Source organism: Plecotus auritus, assembly GCF_963455305.1.
Source record: "Plecotus auritus genome assembly, chromosome: 7".
NCBI lineage: Eukaryota > Metazoa > Chordata > Mammalia > Chiroptera > Vespertilionidae > Plecotus > Plecotus auritus.
Genome location: NC_137774.1, coordinates 95,183,168 through 95,209,281, shown reverse-complemented (window position 1 = coordinate 95,209,281; position 26,114 = coordinate 95,183,168). Strand labels below are relative to the sequence as shown.

At 38.4% G+C, this 26,114-nt stretch overlaps 1 protein-coding gene across 1 annotated transcript in view; it reads left to right on the top strand.

Annotated features, from left to right (window-relative positions):
* LOC308254423 (long-chain fatty acid transport protein 6-like) overlaps window positions 1–25,895 on the top strand; it is a 57,134-nt gene extending 31,239 nt beyond the window's left edge. The window contains exons 5-10 of the mRNA XM_080680513.1: window positions 6,030–6,224; window positions 13,474–13,564; window positions 18,768–18,966; window positions 20,174–20,271; window positions 21,477–21,607; window positions 25,308–25,895. Coding sequence (XP_080536639.1) covers window positions 6,030–6,224; window positions 13,474–13,564; window positions 18,768–18,966; window positions 20,174–20,271; window positions 21,477–21,607; window positions 25,308–25,484 — 891 coding nt within the window. The 3' untranslated portion in view covers window positions 25,485–25,895. The remainder of the gene's footprint in view (window positions 1–6,029; window positions 6,225–13,473; window positions 13,565–18,767; window positions 18,967–20,173; window positions 20,272–21,476; window positions 21,608–25,307) is intronic.
* The last annotated feature ends 219 nt before the right edge of the window (window positions 25,896–26,114 follow it).

The following is a 26,114-nucleotide window of genomic DNA, read 5'->3' as shown; positions in this document are numbered from 1 at the left end:
TATCAGTCCACTCCCTTTCTATGCCTCTAATTTTATTATATTCACCAGTTTATTTTGTTCATCAGATTTTTTATTCACTTGAGTTTTAGATTCACTTGTTGATAGATATGTATTTGTTGTTCATGATTTTTATCTTTACCTTTTTCTTCTTTTTCCTCTTCTTAAAGAATACCTTTCAGCATTTCATATAATACTGGTTTGGTGGTGATGAACTTCTTTAGCTTTTGCTTATCTGTGAAGCTCTTTATCTGACCTTCCATTCTGAATGATAACTTTGCTGGGTAGAGTAATCTTGGTTATAGGTTCTTGCTATTCATCACTTTGAATATTTCTTGCCACTCCCATCTGGCCTGCATAGTTTCTGTTGAGAAATCAGCTGACAGTTGTATGGGTGCTCCCTTGTAGGTAACTAACTGTTTTTCTCTTGCTGCTTTTAATATTCTCTCTTTGTCTTTTGCTCTTGGCATTTTAATTATGATGTGTCTTGGTGTGGTCCTCTTTGGATTCCTTTTGTTTGGTGTTCTGTGCGCTCCCTGGACTTGTAAGTCTATTTCTTTCAGCAGGTGGGGGAAGTTTTCTGTCATTATTTCTTCAAATAGGTTTTCAGTATCTTGCTCTCTCTCTTCTTTTGGCACCCCCATAATTCTGATGTTGATACGCTTGAAGTTGTCCCAGAGGCTTCTTACACTATCTTCAAATTTTTTTATTCTTTTTTCTTTTTGCTTTTCTGCTGAGTGTTTTTTGCTTCTTTGTATTTCAAATCTTTGACTTGATTCTTGCGTGCCTCTAGTCTGCTATTAGGTCTCTGTATAATATTTTTTATTTCAGTCAGTGTATGTTTAATTTCTATTTGGTCCTTTTTCATATCTTCGAGTGTCTCGCTAAATTTATCGGCCTTTTCTAGGAAATTCTTGAAAAACCTTATAACCGTGGTTTTGAACTCTATATCCAGTTGTTTGCTTTCCTCCATTTCTTTCATTTGTGATCTGTTTCTTTGTGTCCGCATTTTGGTTGCTTCCCTGAGTTGATAGAGTGGCTTTGTGTGCTAGGTGTCCTATATGGCCCAGTGGCTCAGCTTCCCCAGTTACTTGAGGTGGACACTCTTGGTGCACCCCTTTGTGGACTGTGTGCACAGCCTTGTTGTAGTTAAGCCTTGATTGTTGTTGGTATCACTGGGAGGAATTGACCTCCAGGCCCATTGGCTGTGAAGGTCAGCTATGTCTACGCTGGGAGAACTTCTGTGCTGGAGACAGCCTTATGAGACAAGACTTGCAAAATTGCAAAAGCCTCTGTGCTCAGCTTGGATGGGGCGGAGTCTCAGGGCTGAGCAGACAGCCTTGGCTTCCCATCAGCCCTGCCCTATGAGTCCTCTGGGTCTCAGTGTCCCGTGGTAATCACTGCAAGCACCTCTGAGAGAAAGCCGCCCTCAAGTTTCGCCCACTGCCAGACAGTCCAGTTTCTCCCCCAATGAATCTGGATTCCCAAATTCTTGCCCGGAACTGGAGTTTAGCGCAGTCGGGAGCTTCCGTCTTCCTCCCGCTAGAGAAAGCCAGCGGCACCCTCAGCAGTCAGTCCTCTCTGCACGCACTCACGCGCATGCCTCCAGACCTCTGCCTTTCGCGGCTCCCCTGAGTTTCCGTGCACTCCTCTATTTTCCTGACAGTCCAGACTCCCTCTGTATGAGTCTGGGACCCCAAGGTCTTGCCCTGAACTGGGGTTCAGTGCAGTCAGGAGCTTCCATCTCTCTCCCGTTAGAGAAAGCTAGCCAGGCACTCAGCCGCCCGTCCTCTCCACGCGCATGTCTCCGTACCTCAGCCTTTTGCAGCTCCTCTGAGTCTCCGTGTGCCACTCTCTTTCCTTCTAGTTGTAGAATTTCCACTCAGCCGGCTTTCCTGTGGTTCTGGATGATGTACATTTTGTCTTTTAGTTGTAGTTTTGATATTGTTGTGCGAGGCAGCAGTTTAGGTGTTCACCTATGCTGCCATCTTGGTTTCTCCCCTGACTCTCCTTTTTCATTTTCCTGACCATAACCGAGGTTCTTCCCCTTGTCATCTTTTACCTGGATCACTTCAGCCACTATTCCTGACCCCTGCCCACCTCCCCATCCATCATGCCAGTTGCCAGGTAAATGTTTTTACACCTCCCCTGGCTTCCAGTCATCTTCCAGGGCCACAAGAGAACTTCACATCACTAGGCAGGTAGTTGTGGGTTTCTTTGTTTTTGTTTTGCTTTAAGGCTCATCTGACGGATATTTTGCCCACCTACCAATATGTTCAATGCACCTAAGAAACTCTTCACCCCTTTTACAAACAACACAAACTCCCAGTTATTTCCAGTGAGATAAATCCCTTCCTAAGAAAGAAACATAAAATGAACATATGTGGGGATCTGAATGAGAATGCTTAATGAACCAATATTTGTAACACACATGTATTGTGCATTAACTAGATGGTGCTGGACGTGTGTTAATATTAAGAACTGTTGCTATTTTTACTTTGGGAGTTCAAAAGCTTTGTCTGTTTTGTGGATCATACGGTCTCTGTCACAACTACTTAATTCTGCCTCTGTTGCAAAAGCAGCAATAGGCAATTCATATAAATGGGTATGACTAAGTTCTAATAAAACTTCATTTGTAAAAATGGAGGTGGTCCAAATTTGGCCCCTGCAAGCTATAGTTTGCTAACCCTTGATTTAGATTTTATAACATCTTATTGTATATATCTTTTAGGTAAAATTTCTATTCCTTTGTAAACTATTTTTTTTTAACTTTTGGGTTTTCTTTCCTTTCTTTCTTTTTGTGTTTGTACCAAAAATAATGATATATTTTGGGCGATAGGGCATAGGGCTTCAAATAATTTTTACATTATTACTTATATACTATTTTTATTTATATATTTTTATTTTTACTTACATATAATATATATATATATATAAAATATATGTATGTGTATGTATATATATAACCTGGCTCATGATTTGAATCAAGCAAACAAAAACGTGAATAATGTCATTATATGAATCCACCGGGATCGGGCCTAAACAGGCAGTTGGACATCCTCTCACAATCCAGGACTGCTGGATCCCAACTGCTCACCTGCCTGCCTTTCTGATTGCCCCTAACCGCTTCTGCCTGCCAGCCTATTCACCCCCTAACCACGCCCCTGCCAGCCTGATTGATGCCTAACTGCTCCCCTGCCAGCCTGTTTGCCCCTAACTGCCTTCCCCTGAAGGCCTGGTCACCCCTAACTGCCCTCCCCTGCAGGCCTGGTTACCCCTAACTGCCCTCCCCTGCAGGCCTGGTCACCCCTAACTGCCCTCCCTTGCAGGCCTGGTTTCTCCCAACTGCCCTCCCCTGCTGGCCATCTTGTGGTGGCCATCTTGTGTCCACATGGGGGCAGGATCTTTGACCACATGGGGGCAGCCATCTTGTGTGTTGGAGTGATGGTCAATCTGCGTATTACTCTTTTATTAGATAGGATAGAGGTCTGGTGCACAGGAGGGGGCCAGCTGGTTTGTCCTGAAGGGTGTCCTGGATCAGGGTGGGGGTTCCCTTGGGGCATGGGGCGGCATGGGCAAGGGGCCTGTGGTGGTTTGCAGGCCAGCCATGCCCCCCCCCCCCCAGCGACCCAAACAGAGGACCTGGTATCTGGGATTTATTTATCTTCTACAATTGAAACTTTGTAGCCTGGAGCAGAGCCAAGCCTTCTGCTTGCTCCATGGCGGCAGCCATTTCTGTTGGGATTTATTTATCTTCTATAATTGAAACTTTGTAGCCTTAAGCAGAGGCCAAAGCAGGCCAGGGCTGCAGAAGCTTGGCTTCCTGCATCGCCGGGAGCAACCCTAGCCTCCTACTCTCTCCAGCTCCATGGCTGCCGCCATTTCTGTTGGGATTTATTTATCTTCTATCATTGAAACTTTGTAGCCTGGAGTGGAGGCCTGGGCCGGCAAGGGCAGGCGGAAAGCTTGGCTTCCTCCATTGCCGGGGAAACCCAAGCCTCCCTCCTGCTCTCTGTGGCCGCAGCCATCTTGGTTGGGTTTATTTGCATATTTGCTCCTGATTGGCTTGTGGGCGTGGCTTGTGTGTGTAGTGGAGGTGCAGTCAATTTGCATATTACTCTTTTATTAGGATATGGATATATAAAAATAATAATGTTGGTGTGGTAGAATTACAGCTTGTTTTTAACCTTTTTTTTTTTGTACTTTCCAAATTTTCTATCATGTGCATACATTTTAACATAGAGATATAAATTCTCTTTTTCCCACAACACTAAATAATAAACCAGTTAATCTTTTCTCACACCCCTTAAAGCATGATATTCTGGATTTTCTTTTGAAGGAGAGGAGAGTAAAATAAAAATAACTTAGGAGTTAAATAAATGAATTTTATATTTCTTGGCAAAAGCCTTATCTTAGTTCTGATAATTGGATTTTCTACACCAATTACATCATTTTGGGTGAATGGTTATTCTTATTTAGTAAACTTGTGTAGCTAAAGCCCACACAGGTTAAAGTCTATGAGACTTGGTTTATAAATCACCTTCTTATTGGTTTCCAGAGTGTGCCAACACATTTTATAAATAATATTGCTTGCTAAAACTCACCTCCGACCTGAAAAGCATCCAACAGTTATTCCATATTAAAGAGTTCTCTGTTTAGGCAGAACGAATCCTAAGATTTGCAACACTAGTGTTTTATATAGAAAATGCAATGGAAAGTCCAAGAGCTAGTTCCTGCCGGGTAGGCAGTATCTGACATGCCCATAGGTGGGAGCAGGGCAGACTCCTCAGAGTTCTAGTTAGTGGTAGAAAAGAATCCTCTGTTTTGGAAGGAGCTGCTGCTCTGAGTGAGTTTTTTTCTCTATCTGCAAAGTATTTACCTTAAATTCCATTGGTGTGAGGCCTACGCCTGCAACAGCAAGTCAGACTGTTATTTCCAATATATCCATAGTCTTAGCTGTCTCTTACTTCGTTTTTATTTTATCAAATTACTTTATTGAGTAGTTTTCTCAAGATAAACAGTAGACTCCTGCTATCAATATTTTGCCTCTGCAAGGAACATGAGGGTGTATATGTCTTTTCAAATAAGTGTTCTCATTATCTCAGATGAATACCGAGAAGTAGAATTGCTGGATCATTTGGTAGTTCTGTATTTAATTTTTTTAGGAAACTCCACACTGTTTTCCATAGTGGTTGCAATCCACTATAGAAATCCCTCCATCAGGGCACAAGGTTTCCCTTTTCTCCAATTCCTCTCTAACCCTTATTTCCTGTCTTTTTTAAAGTAGTCATTCTAACAGGTGTGTGAGGTTATGATTTTTGATTACTGTATAATTTATATTAATTAATATAATGCTTATTGAATGTAGAATAAAATATGGTTATAGTTATTTAAATTCTAACATATGATTTAGAAGTAAAAATATAAGAATATTGCACATTCAAAAATATAATAGTTATAAGTAGTAATCATATATTTGCAAACAAAATATTACAGTGGTTAGATGACCTCAATTTATTGTTTACTATATGCTAGGCATGGGGCTTAACTGTATACTGCAGTATAGTATAGGTGAGATTAATAGGTATTATTATCAGTTTTTGCAAATGAATAAACTGAGAATCAGAATAGTATTCAACCTCTTGTTCAAAGGTATATAGACAATAAATGATAGAGCTGAGAGTACAAACTCAAGTATATTTTATAATTTTTTTTAAGTAATGCTTTTTCCCCCCTGAAATATGCTTTCTTCCTTACCTGATATTTGCCAAAATAAGGTTTCAATAAGCTGGAGTTTATAAAGAGCTTTTCTCACATATGGAAAAATAAAGGTTTATTACTCTGGGCCAGGTTAGTTTCATTAGCTTTTGGACATGATTCTGCAACAGATTTACATGATTTTTTTTTTTTTTTTTTTTTTTTTTACTTTCCATACGCAACTTCTAGGTATTTACCATTTGAGTAATAGTAATGAAAGAAAGAATTGGGAACTAGAATTAATAAATTACAAGTAAAATATTTTCTTCTAACAGAGAGAAGGAGAAAAGGATCATCAGGTGCGTTTGGCAGTTGGAAATGGTGTACGGAGTGATGTATGGAGAGAATTTTTAGACAGATTTGGAAATATCAAGATGTGTGAGCTTTATGGAGCTACTGAAGGAAACATTTGTTTTATGAATCACACTGGGAAAATTGGAGCAGTCGGGAGAACAAATTTCTTTTACAAAGTAAGTACCATATTTTCTTTACAAAAGAAATATTTTGAGACCTGATGACCTCTCTTCTAGCTTTGTGCTTATTCATTATGGTAAGTATTATCAGGTGTTTTTTGTTTTTTTTTTAAGTTGAGAACTTCTATGAATAAAGTAGTAGCCTCTACGCAAACTATAGTACTAGAGATTATGAAAACCTCAACCTTCCATGTTTTCCCTCTCATATGAGGATAATGACACCTAATTCTTTTGTTCAGTTTTCAGATTTAATGATGTCAATATAAATAGTAAGCATAGATCCTGATATATACTAATTTGACCTCATTTTCTTTGAGTATTTTCAATCCACTATTTCTATTTGCCTTTCATTTTTATTTCAGTCAAAACTTATGTATAGGCTTCTAATATATAGTTTATTTTAAAGCTTTATCAAGATACCCCTGAAATGTTAAAAGCAGCCAAAAAATCACCTTCTTCAAAGTAAAAGACTTATAGCTGATTTCTCAACAGCAACCATGGAACACAAAAAATAGTAAACAGATATCTTCAACTGACTTGGAGAAAATAATTGTCAAAATAGAATTTGTACTCAATATTTTTTAAAGGATAAAATTGAAAATAGTCTCAAAATTTATATAACCTCAAGGGAAAATAAGTTCAGAATCATAGTAGGATATTGTATTTATAGCTTTTTCAATATTTTATAGAACAAACAAAAAATGTCAATGATATAGAATATTTGAATAATACAATGAACAAGCTACTTGAACTAATGGACATATATAGGACACTACATCTAAAAACTGCAGAGTATCCATTTTTTTTCTAGCACTTGTGAAAATTCACAAAGATTATTGTTCCACTTAGGGAATTCCAGCAAATTTCAAAAGATTTAATTTATATGGATTATGGTCTCTGACAACAGTTTAATGAAGGTAAAAATATATTTTTTATATGTCAGCTAGATCATTTCCTATGTATTTGGAAATAAAACATCTCTACATTTTCTTTTTTTTTTCTTTTTTTTTTAAATATATTTTATTGATATTTCACAGAGAGGAAGGAAGAGGGATAGAGAGCTAGAAACATCGATGAGAGAGAAACATCGATCAGCTGCCTCCTGCACACCTCCCACTGAGGATGTGCCCGCAACCAAGGTACATGCCCTTGACCGGAATCGAACCCGGGACCCTTCAGTCCGCAGGCCGACGCTCTATCCACTGAGCCAAACCGGTTTCGGCTACATTTTAAAATGTTACATTTTAAAATGGGTAGACTCAGATAAGAACAGCTGAAAATTAGTGGGCTAAATATCCATTTCTATAGTGTTAATTTTAAAAAACAAACTCAGAGAATTAAAAGGAAGGAAATAATAAAAATCATAAATTTAAAAAATAGTAAAACATTTAGTGTCAAAAGAGATAAAAATATGCTGTTAACTGAAACTAAAACAAAATAATATTGAATGTATATTGTAATTGAAAAATTTTTTAATATATAAAATACGTAATTTTTAAAAAGTGAAAGAATAGACTCAAAGCTAATATAAATTGCCCTAATGTTTGGAACCTAAAGAAGGTTAATGCATTCTTTGGGATTTTAAGGATCTTGTTGTCCTGCCAGAAGTATATTTGCATTCTGAATAAAAGTAATTTGGGGAAAGTAAGTGCTAATATTAACTGAGTTTTACATCCCTTACAGTTAATTTTCTCAATTCATTGAACTAATTCCATTAAAAATTGGTATTTATATTAAAAGCTTCTTTAGTGAAGCTGAGTCACTCCAAAGTAATCATCTCACAGAGTACAATGAAGAATATTTCTACTTTATTATTGGCTTGACTTAATTTTAATTTTCTGATATCTCAAATTCCCTGTCAGACTATAAACTATATATGTAAAAGCCTAATATGCTAAGTGTCCCACTGATCGGTCAACCACTCGATCAGTTGCTATGATGCACACTGATCACTAGGGGGCAGACGCTCTGACTGGTAGGTTAGCTTACTGCTGGGGTCCAGCCGATTGGGACTGGGCTAGAAGGGCTGGACACGCCCTGGAGCCAACCTCTCATGGTCCCTCCCGGGCCTCTAAAATATTTCTTCTGATTAATTTCCTTTCAATGTGCATGGATTCATGCACTGGGCCTCTAGTAATGTCAATAATGCAGGAAGTCATGATTGTCTCCAATTTATTTAGAAAACGTCTGTTTTTCCATTCATTTTAGTTTTTTTTTCCAGTTTGGAAATGAAAAAAAAGTACCTAAATCATATGAATTCTGTCTTTTATCACTTCATTCACATATTGTTTTGTTACATAGCAGGCAATCAGAAAAAATCGGACCAGTAACTCTTTCATAATTGTATAGAGAGATTTGATAAGTGTGTCTCAGAGAGGAATCAGCCTCTCAAAGGAGATAGGATTTTATAAGTGAAGGAAAAAGATGAAGCAGCAACACAGAGTTCCTATGACCCAAATGTCCTTCTTGTATGCTATACTTACTATTTAAATGCATGAGACTGAAGGGACATGTGTCCCACATATGCTCCCAAAGCAAACAATATAAAAAATTTGGTGACAACTCATTTAAAAAAACAAACTCAAGTAAAAGTTATGGACTGCCTTCTTTTCTACACCTGGGGAAGGAACAAACATGAAATCCCTAGAGGAAATAAAATTTGAAAAGGAGGTAGGGAATGAATCTAAATTAAAAGGCAACTGAAAAAAAATATGGACATCAAAATAATAAGTCCTCCAAAATGGCCTAGAACTAAAAATGAACTCACAGAAAGAGAAAGTAAAAAAACAATCCCATTTACCATTGCAACAAAAATGTTAAGATACCTAGGAATAAACTTCACTAAGGAGGCAAAAGATCTGTACTCGAAAAACTACAGGACATTGAAAAAAAGAGATAGAGGAAGATATAAAAAAGTGGAAGAATATACCGTGTTCATGGATTAGTAGAATCAACATCATTAAAATGTCCATACTACCTAAAGCAATCTATAGATTCAATGCAGTCCCCATTAAAATACCAACAGCATATTTCACAGACCTAGAACAAACTCTCGCAAAATTTATATAAAACAAAATGGCCAAGAAAATTTTAAAAAACAATTTTCTATAGGTTCAAAAATTACACTAATATTCTCCTTAAAAATAAGAGCTTAAAGCAGAGGACATTTCAAGGAAAACATAAATTAACAAAAGGAGTTGGAAAATAGGCATACTCAGCTCAAAAGAAATCAATAAAGAAAAAAATGAAAATATTACAGAGATTAACACCACATTAAAGGACTTAAAAATAAACAGGACTGTAAACATTGTTAGGGAGCAAGATGAATGGGATTAAGGGGTCACACAAACAATAAAAAGAGTATTCATATCCTATATAATAAAAGCCTAGCAACCAAATGGCGTGATGACCAGAACGACCAGTCGACCAGTCACTATGACACACACTGACCACTAGGGGGAAGCTCCTGCGTTTAGCGTCTGCCCCCTGGTGGTCAGTGCACTACAACAGTGGGAGTGCCGCTCGGCTGCACGAGATGAACGGCTGCTCCCGCTGTGAACCCCGGGCCAACAGGCAGGAACCCAAGCTGCGATCATCGTCTCCTCACCCCAGGCTCCTCCTCTTCGTTCCCTGCTACCTCTTCCAGATGCCCACAGGCCATGCAGCACCACTACTGGGCTCGCATAACTGACCCCAGAGGCTGGGAGGCAGGTTCGTGGCCATGGGACTGAGGCCTACTCTGCTGCCCCTCAGTGCTATTGTCCCTGGGCCCGGCCCTGACAGGGTCCCCTGGAGAGGTGAGTGCTCCAGCTCCACGGAAGATGTCAGACCAGGGAGCAGCCGCTCAGAGGGCAGGCCCACAGCCATTCGGCAGACCGGGATGAGCAGCGCTCCCACAGTGGGCCGATCCCCGCAGGCCATGCCCCCCACCAGTGCATGAATCCTGTGCCCGCAGGCCTCTAATATAAAATAAATTAACAAGACAGATTTTGAAAACAGACAATGACTTGATATATGCTTAACTTGTGTTCCTGCAAGAAAAAAAAAATCAGAGAGATAATAATTATTTGAAACCTAATAGAAGAAAACTTCCTTAAAATAAAGATTTGAATCATTAGCAAAAGAGCACATTTTATTCCAGGGAGAGGAGGGATATGGTACAGAATGATCATCTGAAAAATATATCCTGTGAAAAGATCAAACATAAATTAAAGAACCATTGGATATGTTGAGGCAGAAAAAGCAAAGGATACACATAGTGTAGGGTGAAAATGTACACGTGCATATTTCCTTAGGAAATAAAGTGTGGCACCTATTTTTTAATTTGTGTTATAACAGCCATTTTTTGTAACGTTGTGGAGCCTCTTGAAGGCAAGAGAAATATAGAAATCCCTCTGGCTGAGACTTAATGCTCTGATCCTGGTGACTTCTAGAAGATGCTGTGATATATTTAAATTTCATTTATATCATGAAATTACCCAATTTCTGACCATCAAGTCCCCTGTATCTGACAACAGGCACATTGAACAGTGATTTGGTGTGGAGTGAATGTCACCCATGCAGGTAGTTGCCAAATTAATTTAAAAGAAATAACACTAAAGCTGATAACACCAGTTGCTGGGCAAATTTTTCAAAATAGAAAGCATATTAAGACAGGAGAGAAGAGATTGGATAATGAACAGGGCTCTGCTCTTATTTGGCCAAATTGACAAATGCAGTTCTGGAACTTCTGGAATCTTTCTTCTTACCAGTCATTAGGCAAGTGGCCAATATCCTATTACTCAATTACAGACAAAGACCAACAAGATGCAAGCTTGCATTTTAATAAAGAATCTTTATGTCTGGAATAACAATATGTTTTGCTTTACAACCTCTTTCATTGGACCTCATCTTAAAATAGGATAATACTAATTTTTACTTTATAGGGTGATTTAATTATTAAATTAAAAACTGCTCTTAATTCCTTAGCACAGTGGCTGGCATACAGTAAGTCAATATTAGTTGTTCTCATTTATATTTTAATTCAAATAATGAATTGTGATTCTAGTTACATGCTGATTTTACTAAGATTAAAAACCAGAGATATTTGTGTTTAGTCTTTGATAAAAATAATGCTATTAATCTCACTCATCTTTTCCCTCTTATTCTATACTAGGGGCCCAGTGCACAAATTCATGCATCTTGAAAGGAACTGTGGGCCGCGAGGCTGCGGAAGGCACAGGGGCCAGTCTCAGCTGATCCTCCGCAACCCTGCCTGGCCCCTCCTGCTGCGGCCCCCGGTCCCCTGTCTGCCAGCCGTCCTGCTCCCGCCACCGCCGCTCCCACATGCTAATAGCACCGGTCCCGCTCGGAGCAATTGGGGCCAGCACCAGCAGCGGGTGCAAGCAGGGCCAGCCCCGTCAGTGGGTGTGAGCGGCGGCTGCTGCCTTGATCGCCCCTCAGGAGCAGGGGGAGGTGGAGAAGCCCTCAGGGGCAATCAGGGCTGGCAACCGCTGCTCACACCTGCTGATGGCACTGAGTGATCAGGACCGTCACCTTGTGATCAGGACCGATGCCGGGCACCAGCAGCGGTGCAAGCAGTGGCTCTGGCGCTGGCTGCAGGTGTGAGCGGGGCTGGCACTGGCAGTGGGTGGGAGCAGTGGCTCCGGTGCCAGCAGCAGGAGCGAACAGGGCCGGCATTGGCAGCAGGTGCAAGCGCTGGGCGGGGCCGTGGCACGCGGGAGCAAAGAATTTTCAGTAACCACCAGAGGCTTGCCCCGATGACAGCAGCCGGCGCCCCGCCTTCGTCTGGTGCCCCCGCTCACCTCTCCACCATCCCGCCATGGTCAATGCTCACCATGTTCCACACATGCCCCCTGGTGGTCAGCACACGTCATAGCGACCAGTTGTTCGGTTGTTCCAGTTGTTCTGCCATTTGGTCAATTTGCATATTAGCCTCTTATTATATAGGACTAGAGGTCCAGTGCATGAAATTCGTGCTCTCGGGGCGGTCCCTCAGTCCAGCCTGCAACTTCTTGCAGTCCAAGAGCCCTCGGGGGATGTCTGACTGACGGCTTAGGCCTACTCAAGCCAGAAGTTGGACATCCTTAGCACTGCCACGGAGGCGGGAGAGGCTCCCACCACCACCACTGCGTTCACCAGCCATGAGCCTGGCTTCTAGCTGAGCAGCGCTCACCTGTTGGGAGAGCACTGACCACCAGGGGGCAGCTCCTGTGTTGAGCATCTGACCTCTGATGGTCAGTGCACATCATAGCAACTGGTCATTTGGTCAATTTGCATATTAGCCTTTTATTATATAGGATTTGTTCATTTCTCACATCCTTCTAGCCCTCCTCCTTTTTCTCTCTCTTTCTCCTATTTGTCCTTCCTTCCTATTTTTTCTCACTTCATTTTATTCCCTCTATTTTAGTTTACTATTTTCTAGTTCAGCTTAATAAGATTGCTTATTTAATTAATCAGGAAAAACCTCAATTTTGTTAACTATAAAATGAGGGGGTTTGGATTGAACCAATCTGTAGTTTTCTCTCCCGGGTCAGATTTTAGTGGATCTATGAATCAGCATGACATGGTAATAATGACCATTTCAGGAGGGGGACAGCTGGAAATATTTGGGGACAAGGAAAGTTGTCCAATAAGCTTGATACCCAATGTGATCAGGATGTTCCAACAAATTTGCCATCTCACACCACAGTAGTGCACAGAAGTACTGAGTGTTGCATTAGGGACATCAGGTGAAAGGCCTGGGGAAAAGGTCAAAGTAAGTGTCAGATAACAAGTACTTTCTGGGCACCTGGTCCCTTTTCAAGGGATTGTAAATTAAAAATAGACAATAAGCTCCTTGTATTCACATAGTTTACATTTTAGTTCTATTAAAACTTTCCCCTTCAAGGGATGTTTTGAATGACTGCAGAAAGGAGAAGGCAAGGCAGTGGTCCTCCTCCCTGTAGTTAGTCAAGTATGTAGTTGAGTGCAGGGATCGCTTGCATTCTCTCATTCAGGATTAAAGTTAGGAATGTTTGCCAAGGTGTAATGGGCAACAAGAAAGAAATGAAAGTAAATGCCAGCACATGAGTGCTGTTCACTGATACCTTCAATTTTGATGTTCAAATATTTAATTTTGCATCAGTAAAGAGTCTGTGTTTTAATAAATCCACATTCTAATTCACTGTTTCAACAAAATCTTCTACCCATAGATGTCACTGCACAAAAAACTAAGTCTTGTTTTCGTTTGATTTTGTTTTTGCAGTTTTTTTTCACTTTTGACTTGATAAAGTATGATTTCCAGAAAGATGAGCCCATTAGAAATGAACAGGGCTGGTGTAGTCATGTAAAAAAAGGTAAGATTCTTATATTTGAAGATGTCACCTCAGGCAAGGTTTCTGAATTTCCTTTTAAATTTAAATTTAGAAAAGAAAGAATGATTATTTCTAATAGGTAATATGACTTAACTGGAATTTCAATGTAGGTAGGATGGTTTAATTATTAGATGTTAGAGGCCACAAATGAATCTCTCGGATGCTAAATTATTAAAATTCAAAAGGGATTATTGTTGGCCTCGTGTTTTTCTTAATGGACCGTTTACTTCTGCTTTGTGACAGTGGCATATGTCCAATGTCCTATATCACCAACATTAAAATGAATGACTTAATTTAACATTCTAGGTGTAGTGGGAAATCAGGCAGACTTTAATTTAAATCTGGGCTTTCACATTTAGAAACTGTACTGCTTTGGGAAGGTCACCCAACCTGTCTGAGTCTCATTTTCTTCATATGTAGAGTAGAGGTGACAACACTTATTTTGTGAGTTTATTGCTTTCCGTTATTTGAGATGATGTGTGCAAAGCCCTGCAGAGGGCCAGGCATGTGCTTGTCACCCCCTCCCCTTCTCTTCTCCCTTTAACTCCTCCTCCTCCACCAAGGTAGACTTTCTTATAATTTTTAGTTAGAAATTTTTGTTTTGTTTTGTTAATCCTCACCAGAGGACTTAGAGAGAATGGAAGGGAGGGGGAGAAACAGAGAGAGAGAAACATCAATGTGAGAGAGAGAGACGTCAATTGGTTGCCTCCTGCCAATGCCCCGACCAGGGATGGGGATCAAATCTGCAACCGAGGTATGTGCCCTTGACCGGGAATCGAACCCGGGACCCTTCAGTCCACAGACCGGTGCTCTATCCACCGAGCCAAACCAGCTAGGGCTTTAGTTAGAAATTTTAACGAAAGCAAGTGCCCCAATTAACTTGCTGCTGCATGTCATCAATCTAGAAAATTAAATGTAGAGATGTGCACTTAAAATTGTTTAGCGGACCAGACTGAATAAATCAGGCCAAACTTACATTTTACTGCCTCAGAATATGTTTAAACTACGTTTCAGAGATGATTTCCTTTAAATCTTTACTTCAGATGTGGAGGGAAATGCTGCAAAACTGATTTTTGTTTTGTTTTGTTTTTCTTGGCAGCTGAAAGTAAAGAAAAAAATACAAACCTTATCTATTAAAAAACAGATTTCCCAATCCTCTGAATTTCAAGCCTGAGGATATTTATCAAATATCTTTTGCTAAATGAATTCTATAGATAGTATTCAAAAGAAAAGCCATTTCTAAGGAACTTCATTTCAACACACCTTGGTAGTGAGTGTGTGGTTTCTTTTTTTATTATTTTTTTACAATTACAGTAATATCTGATATTAGAACTTGAATCCCAGAACTGCTTATTACTATTTTGCAATTCTAATTAAAGGTTACTAAATATTTTCTTTTCCCATTAAGGCATTGTGTCTTGCATAAATTGCCTGTAAATGACAGATAAGAATACACTATGACCTTTCAAGCATTTGCAATAATTGATTTCTTAGGGAAGAAACTGTCATTTGTGTCCTGAAAAAGAAAAACAACATAAAATTTAAGGGAAATGTGAGGCTTGAAAATTCTGAATTATAGGGAATGCAGACTGATGCAATATGCAATGAGAAGAGGCTTTGGAGTCAGTGTGTCCTGGTTAAAAATTCCAACCCCCACAATTGGCTGTGTGTGACACTGGGCAAATTACTTTTTCTTCCTCCATTTTTTCAACTGTAAAATAAGATTATAGGAGGGCCTGTCTTACAGGTTTGTGATGAGAATCCAGTGGGATACATATGTAAAGTGTTCAGAATAGTGACTGGTACCCAGAAATTGCTCAATAAGTGTAATAATGAAGTTGATTATGACGTTGATAATGATAGATATGATGATGATGGTGGGGTTGGTAATGACAGTGACTATGAGGGGCCTCTGCTGTAGCAAAGCAGGCTTGTTTTGGCCACTGGTTTGTGAGCCTTTAGAAGCCAGAATGTCCAGGAGTAGGAGTAATTGGCAGTTGAATAGAAAGTTAAAAAAAATAAAAAGCTGGCATTTAACCCATTTAACTCATCACAAAGATGTTCACTCGCGTCACAAGGAGCGAAACAAGTCACCAATAGCCTTGAAATTGTCTGGGGCAGTGATTGCTGCTCTCCCTTGTCTTCCACCCTTCTCTTGGAAGTAGTTTCTCACCTCACAGATTGCTGGCCAAAATCTGGATTAATTTGAATAAATGTTATTGAAAAATTACTTTTGATAATGTGTCTAAAGTAAAACTAATAAATTTCATGTTTCATCTCTTGCCCATCGAGGATTACCAGACTAACATACCTGAGGAATAAAACATTTTCCTAAACTTCTAATAACATATTAATTATATCATAGATAGTATTATATAAAAACCTGGTTTCAAAAATCATTGAGGAGAAACCAAGATGGCGGCATAGGTAAGCACCTAAACTGCTGCCTCGCACAACGATTTCAAAACTACAACTAAAAGACAGAACGGACACCACCCAGAACCACAGGAAAGCTGGCTGAGTGAAAATTCTACAACTAGAAGGAAAGAGAAAAGCTCACAGAGAATTGGAGGTACAGCAAAGGGTCTTTGTGCGCGCAGAGAGGAAGGGCGGCTGAGAACCTGGCTGACTTTCTCTGGCGGAAGGGGGAAGGAAGCCCCCGACCACACTGAACCTCAGTTCTGACTGCACTGAACCCCAGTTCCGGGCGAGCCTCTGGGGACCCACGCTCTTACGGGGGGAGTCTGGACTCTCGGGCGGAGACTCAGGAGCCGGGGAAGGCAGAGGTCTGAAGACGTGTGAGTGCCAGTGCGCACAAAGACAGCGGAGGTTGCCACAGGCTTTCCCTAGTGGAAGGGAGTCAGAGGCTCCTGACTGCACTGAGCCCCAGTTCTGACTGCACTCGACCCCAGTTCCAGGCGAGCCCCTGGGGACCCACGCTCTTGTGGGGGGAGTCTGGACTCTCGGGCAAAGACTTGGGAGCTGGGGAAGGCAGAGGTCTACGAGTGCGCGCAAGGGCAGGGCTAATGGGAAGCCAAGACTGTCTGCTCCGCCCTGAGACTCCACCCCATCCAAGCTGAGCACAGAGGCTTTTCCAATTTGGCAAGTCTAATCCTATAAGGCTGTCTCCAGCACCGAACTTCTCCCAGCATAGACACAGCTGATCCTTACAGCCAACTGGCCTGGAGGTCAATTCCTCCCAGTGATACCAACAACAATCAAGACTTCATTACAACAAGGCTGTACACACAGTCCACAAAGGGGTGCACCAAGAGTGTCCACCTCAGGTTAACTGGGGAGGCCGACCCACTGGGCCATAGGAAACCTAGCACACAAATTTACCCTACTAACTCAGGGAAGCAGTGAAAATGCGGCGTCAAAGAAACAGATCACAAACAAAAGAAATGGAGGAAAACAAATGACTGGATATAGAATTCAAAACCACGGTTATAAGGCTCTTCAAGAATATCCTAGAAAAGGCCGATAAATATAACGAGACCCTCGAAGATATGAAAAAGGACCAAATAGAAATTAAACATACACTGACTGAAATAAAAAATATTATACAGAGACCCAAAAACAGACTAGAGGAACGTAAGAATCAAGTCAAAGAATTGAAATACAAAGAAGCAAAAAACACTCAACCGAAAAAGCAAAAAGCAAAAAAAAAAAATCCAAAAAGTTGAAGATAGTGTAAGAAGACTCTGGGACAACTTCAAGCGTACCAACATCAGAATTATGGGGGTGCCAAAAGAAGAGAGAGAGCAAGATACTGAAAACCTATTTGAAGAAATAATGACTGAAAACTTCCCCCACCTGGTGAAAGAAATAGACTTACAAGTCCAGGAAGCGCACAGAACCCCAAACAAAAGGAATCCAAAGAGGAACACACCAAGACATCATAATTAAAATGCCAAGAGCAAAAGACAAAGAGAGAATATTAAAAGCAGCGAGAGAAAAACAGTTAATTACCTACAAGGGAGCACCCATACAACTGTCAGCTGATTTCTCAACAGAAACTATGCAGGCCAGACGGGAGTGGCAAGAAATTTTCAATGTGATGAATAGCAAGAACCTACAACCAAGATTACTCTACCCAGCAAAGCTATCATTCAGAATTGAAGGGCAGATAAAGAGCTTCACAGATAAGAAAAAGCTAAAGGAGTTCATCACCACCAAACCAGTATTATATGAAATGCTGAAAGATATTCTTAAAGAAGAGGAAGAAGAAAAAAGTAAAGATAAAAATTATGAACAACGAATACATATCTCTCAACAAGTGAACCTAAAAATCAAGTGAATTAAAAACCTGAGGAACAGAATAATTTGGTGAATATAATAGAATCAGGGGCATAGAAAGGGAGTGGACTGATAATTCTCAGGGGGCAAGGGGTATGGGGGGTTCAGGAAGAGACTGGACAAAAATCGTACACCTATGGATGAGGACAGTTGGGGGGGAGGTAAGGGCAGAAGGTGGGGTGGGAACCAGGTGGAGGGGAGCTATGGGGGGGAAAAAGGAGAAACAATTGTAATAATCTGAATAAAGATTTATTTAAAAAAAATAAAAATAAAAATAAAAATATAAAAGACTTTGAAATGTAAAAAAAAAAAAAAAATCATTGAGACTTGAGTTTGAGTACTAGGTTCATAGGTTCATTCCTATCTAGCTGTTGGACTCTGGTCCCTAGTTTCTTCCCTGTGAAATAGGGATTATAATTATTAATTTCAAAGCATTTCTGTAAAGAATAAACAAAATGGCAGTTTTGGGGCTTGCTACATAGTAAGTGCCCAGTAAATATTGCTGTTATCATCGCCTTTTTAAAATTATTATTATGGTTGTTATTGATAGAATTTCCATTATTAGCAGTGGTAAAATCTGCATAATCCAAAAGTAGCCACTGTTCTATCCAGCCATGATGTAAAATAAATTTAATATACTTTCTTCACATTCCATTACCTTTTTGTTAGTTTTCCCAAAGTAATTTGTATTTGTGGCAGTCTGTGAAAAGATGTGCTGGTTGTACTCTGAGCACCCAGAGCAAATGATGTTAAATATAATAAAATAAGTTCAGAGGAAAGGCAGATAGGCAACTCTAGTTGTGTTGGTCAGATGTAAATTAGATGAGTGCATGGTGTGTATAATAATAGTTTTAATCAGATCACTGAAGATGCCTTTCTCTCACAGGAGAACCTGGACTTCTCATTTCCCGAGTGAATGAAAAGAATCCCTTCTTTGGTTATGTTGGGAATAAAAAGCACACTGAAAAGAAATTGTTATGTGATGTTTTCAAGAAGGGAGATGTTTACTTTAACACAGGAGATTTAATGGTCCAAGATCACGAGAATTTTCTCTATTTTTGTGACCGCATTGGAGACACTTTCAGGTATGAGATATCATCGGTTACACTGCCTGTTCTGTGATTATGAACTGTGCTCTGAGCAGGACTCTAGGGAAGCATTATAGACCACGTGCTCTTTACCTTCAGGGCAGACTCAGTCATGTCTCCCCATTTAAAAATCTATCGGCCATCTGTTTCTAGATTGAAATATAAGTTAAATTTTGATGTCAATTTTTATAATTATTTTAATGAATCCATTTGGTCCAATAAGTAAGCTCCTTTTTCTTAGAATATCAAACAGGTACACAGATATGAAGTCTAAATGGTAGGGTTAAACCAATTTGGTCAAATATGGTCTACTTCTTGACCTAGTGATAAAAATAATGAAACAGCAACATTTCCCTTTCTAGATTTTCTTTCTTAATACTTAAGATTATTTTAGGCTTATGACATTTTACTTTCCTAATCAATGACTATAGAACAGTGAAGGACAGACAATAGACATTCAAAAATTGCTTGAATGAATAAATGAATTATACTTCCTCACTTTCTTGTACCAAGTTAGGAGCTCACACTATTTAAAATTATTTTAAGCCCTGCTGGCATGATTTAGTAGTTGAACGTCAACCTCTGAACCTGGAGGTCATGGTTTGAAACTGGTCAGAGCACATGCCCACATTGTGGGCTCGATTCCCAGTGTGGGGCATGCAGGAGGCAACTGATCAATTATTCTCTCTCATCGTTGATGTTTCTATCTATCTCTACCTCTCCCTTCCCCCCTTAAATCAATTAAAATTTATTTTAATTAGAATAAAATATCTATTCAGATGCACTGAAAGAGCCAAAGGGATTAATCCCTAGAAATCAAAAGGGTTTAGTACAGTGAAAGGCAACTAACTATAGCTTTCCTTTCAGTTTTTTCTATCTGTCATTAGAGATAGGGGACATTTTCTACTTAACTGATATTATATTACAAAATAAAAAGGATTTTCATGACATATTATAAAAAACATTTTACAGTAAGCAATTTATACCAATGAGACATAGATAAAGTAATTTTAAAAAATAGATACTGGATTTTGTTGAGTTATCAACAAAGTGCTTCCTTAGAATATGTATTTTGTTTTGAAAACTGCCATTATTTTTCGTTACTGGGTGTTTGCACAGAGCCAAGTGCAAGGCACTAAAACTAAAACTGGGCACCTATTTCTTCAGATATAGGTGTACTAACTGGAACTTGTTTTTTATTTAGATGGAAAGGAGAAAACATTGCAACCACAGAGGTTGCTGATATCATTGGAATGTTGGATTTCATACAAGAATCAAACGTATATGGTGTGGCAGTGCCAGGTATGAATATATTTTGGGTTTGCGAAGGATTCTCAGAGAGAATTGCCAACTCTCTTTAGTTTTGCAATTCAACATTTCTTACTAATTCAACATTTTTTATATATATTTGATAGTTATCTCAGTCTTGTCATGGCAAATAATGCCCTAGAGCAAGCTAACCAACTTCATGGCCACATCAGGGGAAAGGTACCCACTGACATTTTTATGATTTTTGCCCTTTATTTTAGTGTGGGTTGATTTTTCCCCATTGAATTTTAATATATGTGTTTACTTTTAAGCAGAGCTCAAACATTCCGGTCAGTGACTCACTGCTTTTCAATAGTCTATTATTTTTCTCTTTGAGACTGGAGTTTATACATGCCACTAAACAGAAACATGTTCTAGTTTAAATGTTTAAGAACACTGACTTGTAGTTAAGTTGAACCTTTTAAAAATTATTTTTAAATTGTTTGGCCTCACTTATCTTTATAAATATGCATGTGAGGACTGTATCATGATGGTGGAAATGGCAAATAAAAGTGACCAACTTGAAATCACGGGACTCCCCGTCACTGTCTTTTTTTTTTTTTTTTTTTTACTAATGATAGTATTGTCTAACAGTTAGACAATAACAGTTAGACTCTAATGTTTGTAAGTGCATGGGGATGTAGGAGTGGGGTGAGAGTGTGGATAGGGGAGCAGAGGAAGGGGTATTTACTCTAATAGCCAGCCACTGGGTGCTGGAGAAATGCTGTGGGAGACTCCAGTCCCCTGGAAATATCTATGGGTCCCATGATACTCAGGAAGCGATCTGTGGATGTAGTTAGGACAATACCAGCCTCTAAATAAATACATGCCCTTTATTTTTTGCATTGATGCTTATTATGAACATTTCTCTTCTTAATACATATTTCTTCTTAATATTTTATATTAGTGGTGGTAAGATGCAAATTATGGGTCATTTATGGTGTTTTCCATTCCATCTATTTCATTATTGTAGTGTAGATATTTAGGATTAGACTCTGCCCTTCCTTGTTCCTAAATTATTTCTAGGGAGTAGATCGTGTGCTCAGGGAAGGACCCACTCATTTACATTACTGTCGCATTGTCATTGCGGCAATAAATGTAATGTCTCCCTTTACAACAATTAGTATGCAATCAATAGCACTATTTTTAAAATGCACCTAGTACTTGTAAATGGACTCTATTTCAAACTTCTTTTTCAGATTGTGAAGGAAAAACAGGAATGGCCTCTATTACTTTAAAACCAAATAAGTCTTTAGACTTGGAAAAAGTTTATGAACAAGTTGTAACATTTCTACCAGCTTATGCCTGCCCACGATTTTTAAGAATTCAGGTAATTTTACTTACCCATTAAATTTAAAAACCAGGAATCCAGGAGATTAATTATAAAATAAGATTTTATCTTTTAGCTAATATGTGCATTTTATTTATATTAGAGAATTTGAAGAGCGATGAAAAGCCGTGGCATGTTAATTTATGCCATGTTTGACACTTAATTATAGAAGGGGGAGCATGATGAAATGCTAGGATGTCTTTGTCTTGTCCTAGTTGTAGAATTGCTCCCTCCCTGTTGAGTCAAGATCTCAGAGCAAAAAATGAGGGTCTCAGAGACAGTGACAAGCCGAAAACCACATTGTACACGTGCCTTCTGAGGACATTTAGTACTATGTGCCTAAAATGGGTTCCACCAAGCTGACATCAAGGTGTCTATAGGAGGTGTACAGAACCTAAAGGGAATTGGCTTTAAGCAATTTTGCTTTTAATCTTTGTCCTCATTCTGTCCAAAATATCATGTACAGGATATACGTATTTATGACAGGTCAGATGACATGTCACATTGACCAAGCAATGACTTGGCTATAAGGATTGCCACAAAAGCCCTCTGGGATTTTATATTTTGGAGGAATTCTGCATTTATTTGTTTTGAGAAATGGGCTTTCTCTTGTTAGGTAACTAGACTAAAACACAATAAAAATAAAAACACATTTATTCAGCTACTGGGCAATTTTGCTTGCTCATTTCATCAGCCATTCATCTATTTAATATTGTGCTTTAAATGAAATTTCCCAAAGCTAGTACTCATCATCTCTCAACATCAATCACAGAATTTTTCTGGGTACATTTATCATATTGCTATTATATTTCTAATAGCATGATAGATGGGATCATATTTATTTTTAAAGCGTTTGCTGAGCAATCCTTATGGTCAAGTCAATGCTTGGCCAATGGGACATATCATCTGACCTGTCATAAATACATATTTCATTTACATGATATTTTTCTTTAAAGAGGTTTTACATACATCATCTCAGATTATTTTCATATCATCTGAAATACTAAAGGTAAGTAAATATGAAGCAGAAATAACACATTTTTAATTGATTCACATGCAGTTGTAAGAAATAATACAGAAAAGATCCTGTGTACTGTTTACTTGGTTTCCTCCTATGGTAACATTTTTCAAAACTGATATTGACATTGATACAATTTGCCCATCTTTTTAAACTTTTCTGTTTTACTTGTACTAGTGTGCATGTGTGTGCGTGCATGCGTGCGCGCGCGCACGCGCGCGCGCGTGTGTGTGTGTGTGTGTGTGTGTGTGTGTGTGTGTGTGTGTTGCTGGGGAGGAAGAAATGTTCCTCTAGCCTAGGTTCTTCCAGCTGGTCTAATAATTAAATTGACATGAGACAGATTACCAAGAGAAAATAACCAAATTTTATGCATACATACATCTGGGAACCCCACATACCTGAGAGCGTCAGAGGCCCCACCCCACATACATGAGAGCTTTAGCGACAGATAGTTAAAATGAGGTACGTGTGGCATTCTGAGCTAAGGATGAGGTAAGGTGCATTGGGGCTTCACAGAAGAGGAAGGTCGTTTCCAGGACAATAAGAAGAGCAGGCATTCAGTAATCAGAAATTTGCCCTGCCATATAGATAGGTCATAAAATGTTATTTCTGGTGATAACTTATTATGGGCAAGGCCCCTAATTTAAGTTCTTTAAGGGAGATATAAATTTTCTCATGAGTCCTCAGGGTCTCATTTGCCTTCAAAATAATTCACATGCCAAAGTGGCATACCTTTGGGAGGCTTGTTCTTAACCCCTTCAGTCTTAAGTTCCATACTCTTTCATTAGCTGTGTAGCTTTATGCATCAATGACCACAGTCAGGATATGAACAATTTCAATACCACAAGGATCCTTCCATGTTGTCCTTTTATGACCACACCCAGCTCCCTCCTAGCCCTCCCTATCCCACTAGAAGCAATGTATTTTAATGAAGTAGGAAGTTGAGAAATCATAATATTTTAAACATTTTCTCCTGGGACTACTTAAATTCATTGTTATTAAACAGAAGAAGTATTTTGGCATAGGACTTCTCTAGAAGACTATATCAGTGTTATACAAATTTAGAAAATATTTTAGCATCATTAAGCACCTAAAAGTACTTGGGTTTATTACAGTATTAACTATAGTTAGAATAATGCATGACACTTAGTTGTCAAAATCTTTATTTAATAAATGAGTTATGATCTGATATAAGCAAAATAATAAGTAACTTCTGACGAAATGAATGAAACAATTATTTTATTAAAAATCTGGTTAGCACAAATTTTAAAAGAATTCTCTTGCCAATAAATTTACAAGAAAAATTTAAATGTTTTATTATTTAGTATGGCTTGGAAGAAATTAAATTGATCCTTTCATTTTGAAACACAAATTGTTTCCTCTCTAGGAAACAATGTGCTAAATATGTGATCAGACTATTAGAATTTGCATATATTTTGCCTTAGCAATTTATTTCCAGAAATTTATCCTTAGGAAGTAATCAAAGATTCTGAGATTACAGTGTTGGGTAGGAGAGGGGAGAGAATGCATGAGATCAGGGAAGGAGGTTCAAAGAGAAGTTGAGTCTAGAATTTGTTTCGAAGAATAAATCAAAGCGACCAGGTTACTCATAGAACTTCATATGGACCTCCACATGTCATCTGATTTAAAACAAGGTTGCTTCTCCATGCTTGAAACTGCCAGAGATTCACTCATATCTCCTTTAAATCCCTTAAAGCAGAGCTTCTTAAACTTTCTAGATTCGTGGTATCCTTAGTGTCTCAGTAATTGTTTTATGACACTCTTGGACCAAAAGAAATATCTAAACATTTGTTTATTCAGAGGTTAGGCCAAAACAAGTTAATAAGTATTTGGGTCTAACAAATTAGTTGCTAATTGAAAAAATAATACACATAAAGTGAAAGAAAAATGCTTTTATTTCATTTTCAACTAACCACAGAAATAAAGATGTGTAAGTTTGGTATTGCACAACTCTTCAAACTTTGGAATTAGATTGGACTGAACAAGCCCAGCCTAATTCCATGTTACATGTTGATTTGGGTTTGCTTTTTATCACGGCTTCACTGAAAACTCTGTTTTGCAAAGACATGACATTACTGAAATGAATGTAACACAAACTAATATTGAGCTAGTTGTTTCCACGTGGTGACTTACAGATGTCACTGGGTTTATTTTGAAAATGTAAAATATTCTGTGGAGACCCTAGAAATTCACTTAGGTACCACAATGCACCTCAGTGTATAGCTTGGAAACTCGAGTTTTAGATCATTCTTCACTCCCCCTGATTCTTATAGTAACCTGCCTTATGGAATAGATATCTGTCTTTTACATCCTTTATCTTCGTGTTTAATAGCATTCTCTATAGATAATTGTATTGACATTGAATTGAAGAGATAAACCTATGTGTCTTAGACATATTTATAATCCGTTGTAATCAGTTATTGACTATGTTCATAGTTTTTATATGTTGAATAACGTTCACAGCTAAATCAAGCTAAAGATTTAAATGTTTAGAGGCCAATTTTTTTTTTGTTTCTAATGTTAAATTATTAGTAGTAAGTAGAGATGGCCATTGGGTATGAAAACGTTGTAACTCTCTTATAGTCTGCACTGTTAAACGTGTTACTTTTGTGTTATATATAATATTAAATGATTCCACTAATCCTGGTAACTGCTTTATAGGAAAAGATGGAAACAACAGGGACATTCAAACCAAAGAAGTTTCAGTTGGTGCAAGAAGGATTTAGTCCATTGAAAATTTCTGATCCACTTTACTTCATGGATAACTTGAAAAAAACTTATGTTCCACTGACCAAAGAACTTTATGATCAAATAATGATAGGTGAGATCAAACTTTAAGGTTTCTTTTATATACAGCATTTTCAAATGCTTTCTTAGGAGAGGTGAGAGGAGAGTATGTGGTTCTTCAGCATGAAATGGAGGAAAAGAAATGACATTAAGCATGTGCTGTATTTCCTTATTATGCAGTAGCTTTTCTTTAATTAAGAACTTTCATTTGCTTTAATAACAAAATTTAATTAATTATCTTTTTTACCTATATGGGGAATATGGAGATTCAGTGCATAACTAAATATTTGCCTTAATCACAAAACTCTTAAATAATAAATAAGTAGCTATTGCCTAGATACTTACTAAAAATGTACTTTTTAACATTTAAAGTTTCTACTTTTGAATAATTGATTAAATTACTCAAATATTTAATTTTTATGTGCTCTGTCCTGTAATTCAATAAAACCGTCTTCATTAATATGTTTTGAGGTTCCGTTCTGATGTTTTCAATGATAAATTTACAGTCAGGAACCTGACCAAGTAAATGCACGCACTCCTGTCTTCCTCATGTTAAGCTCACATTAAGATGGCAGAAGAAATATAAAACTTTGAAGCAGGAAAATGGGTGAGTCCAAAGGATTTAGGGATTTTTGAAGATATATAAACAGGATCAAATTCACAATAAAATCAAATAGAGCT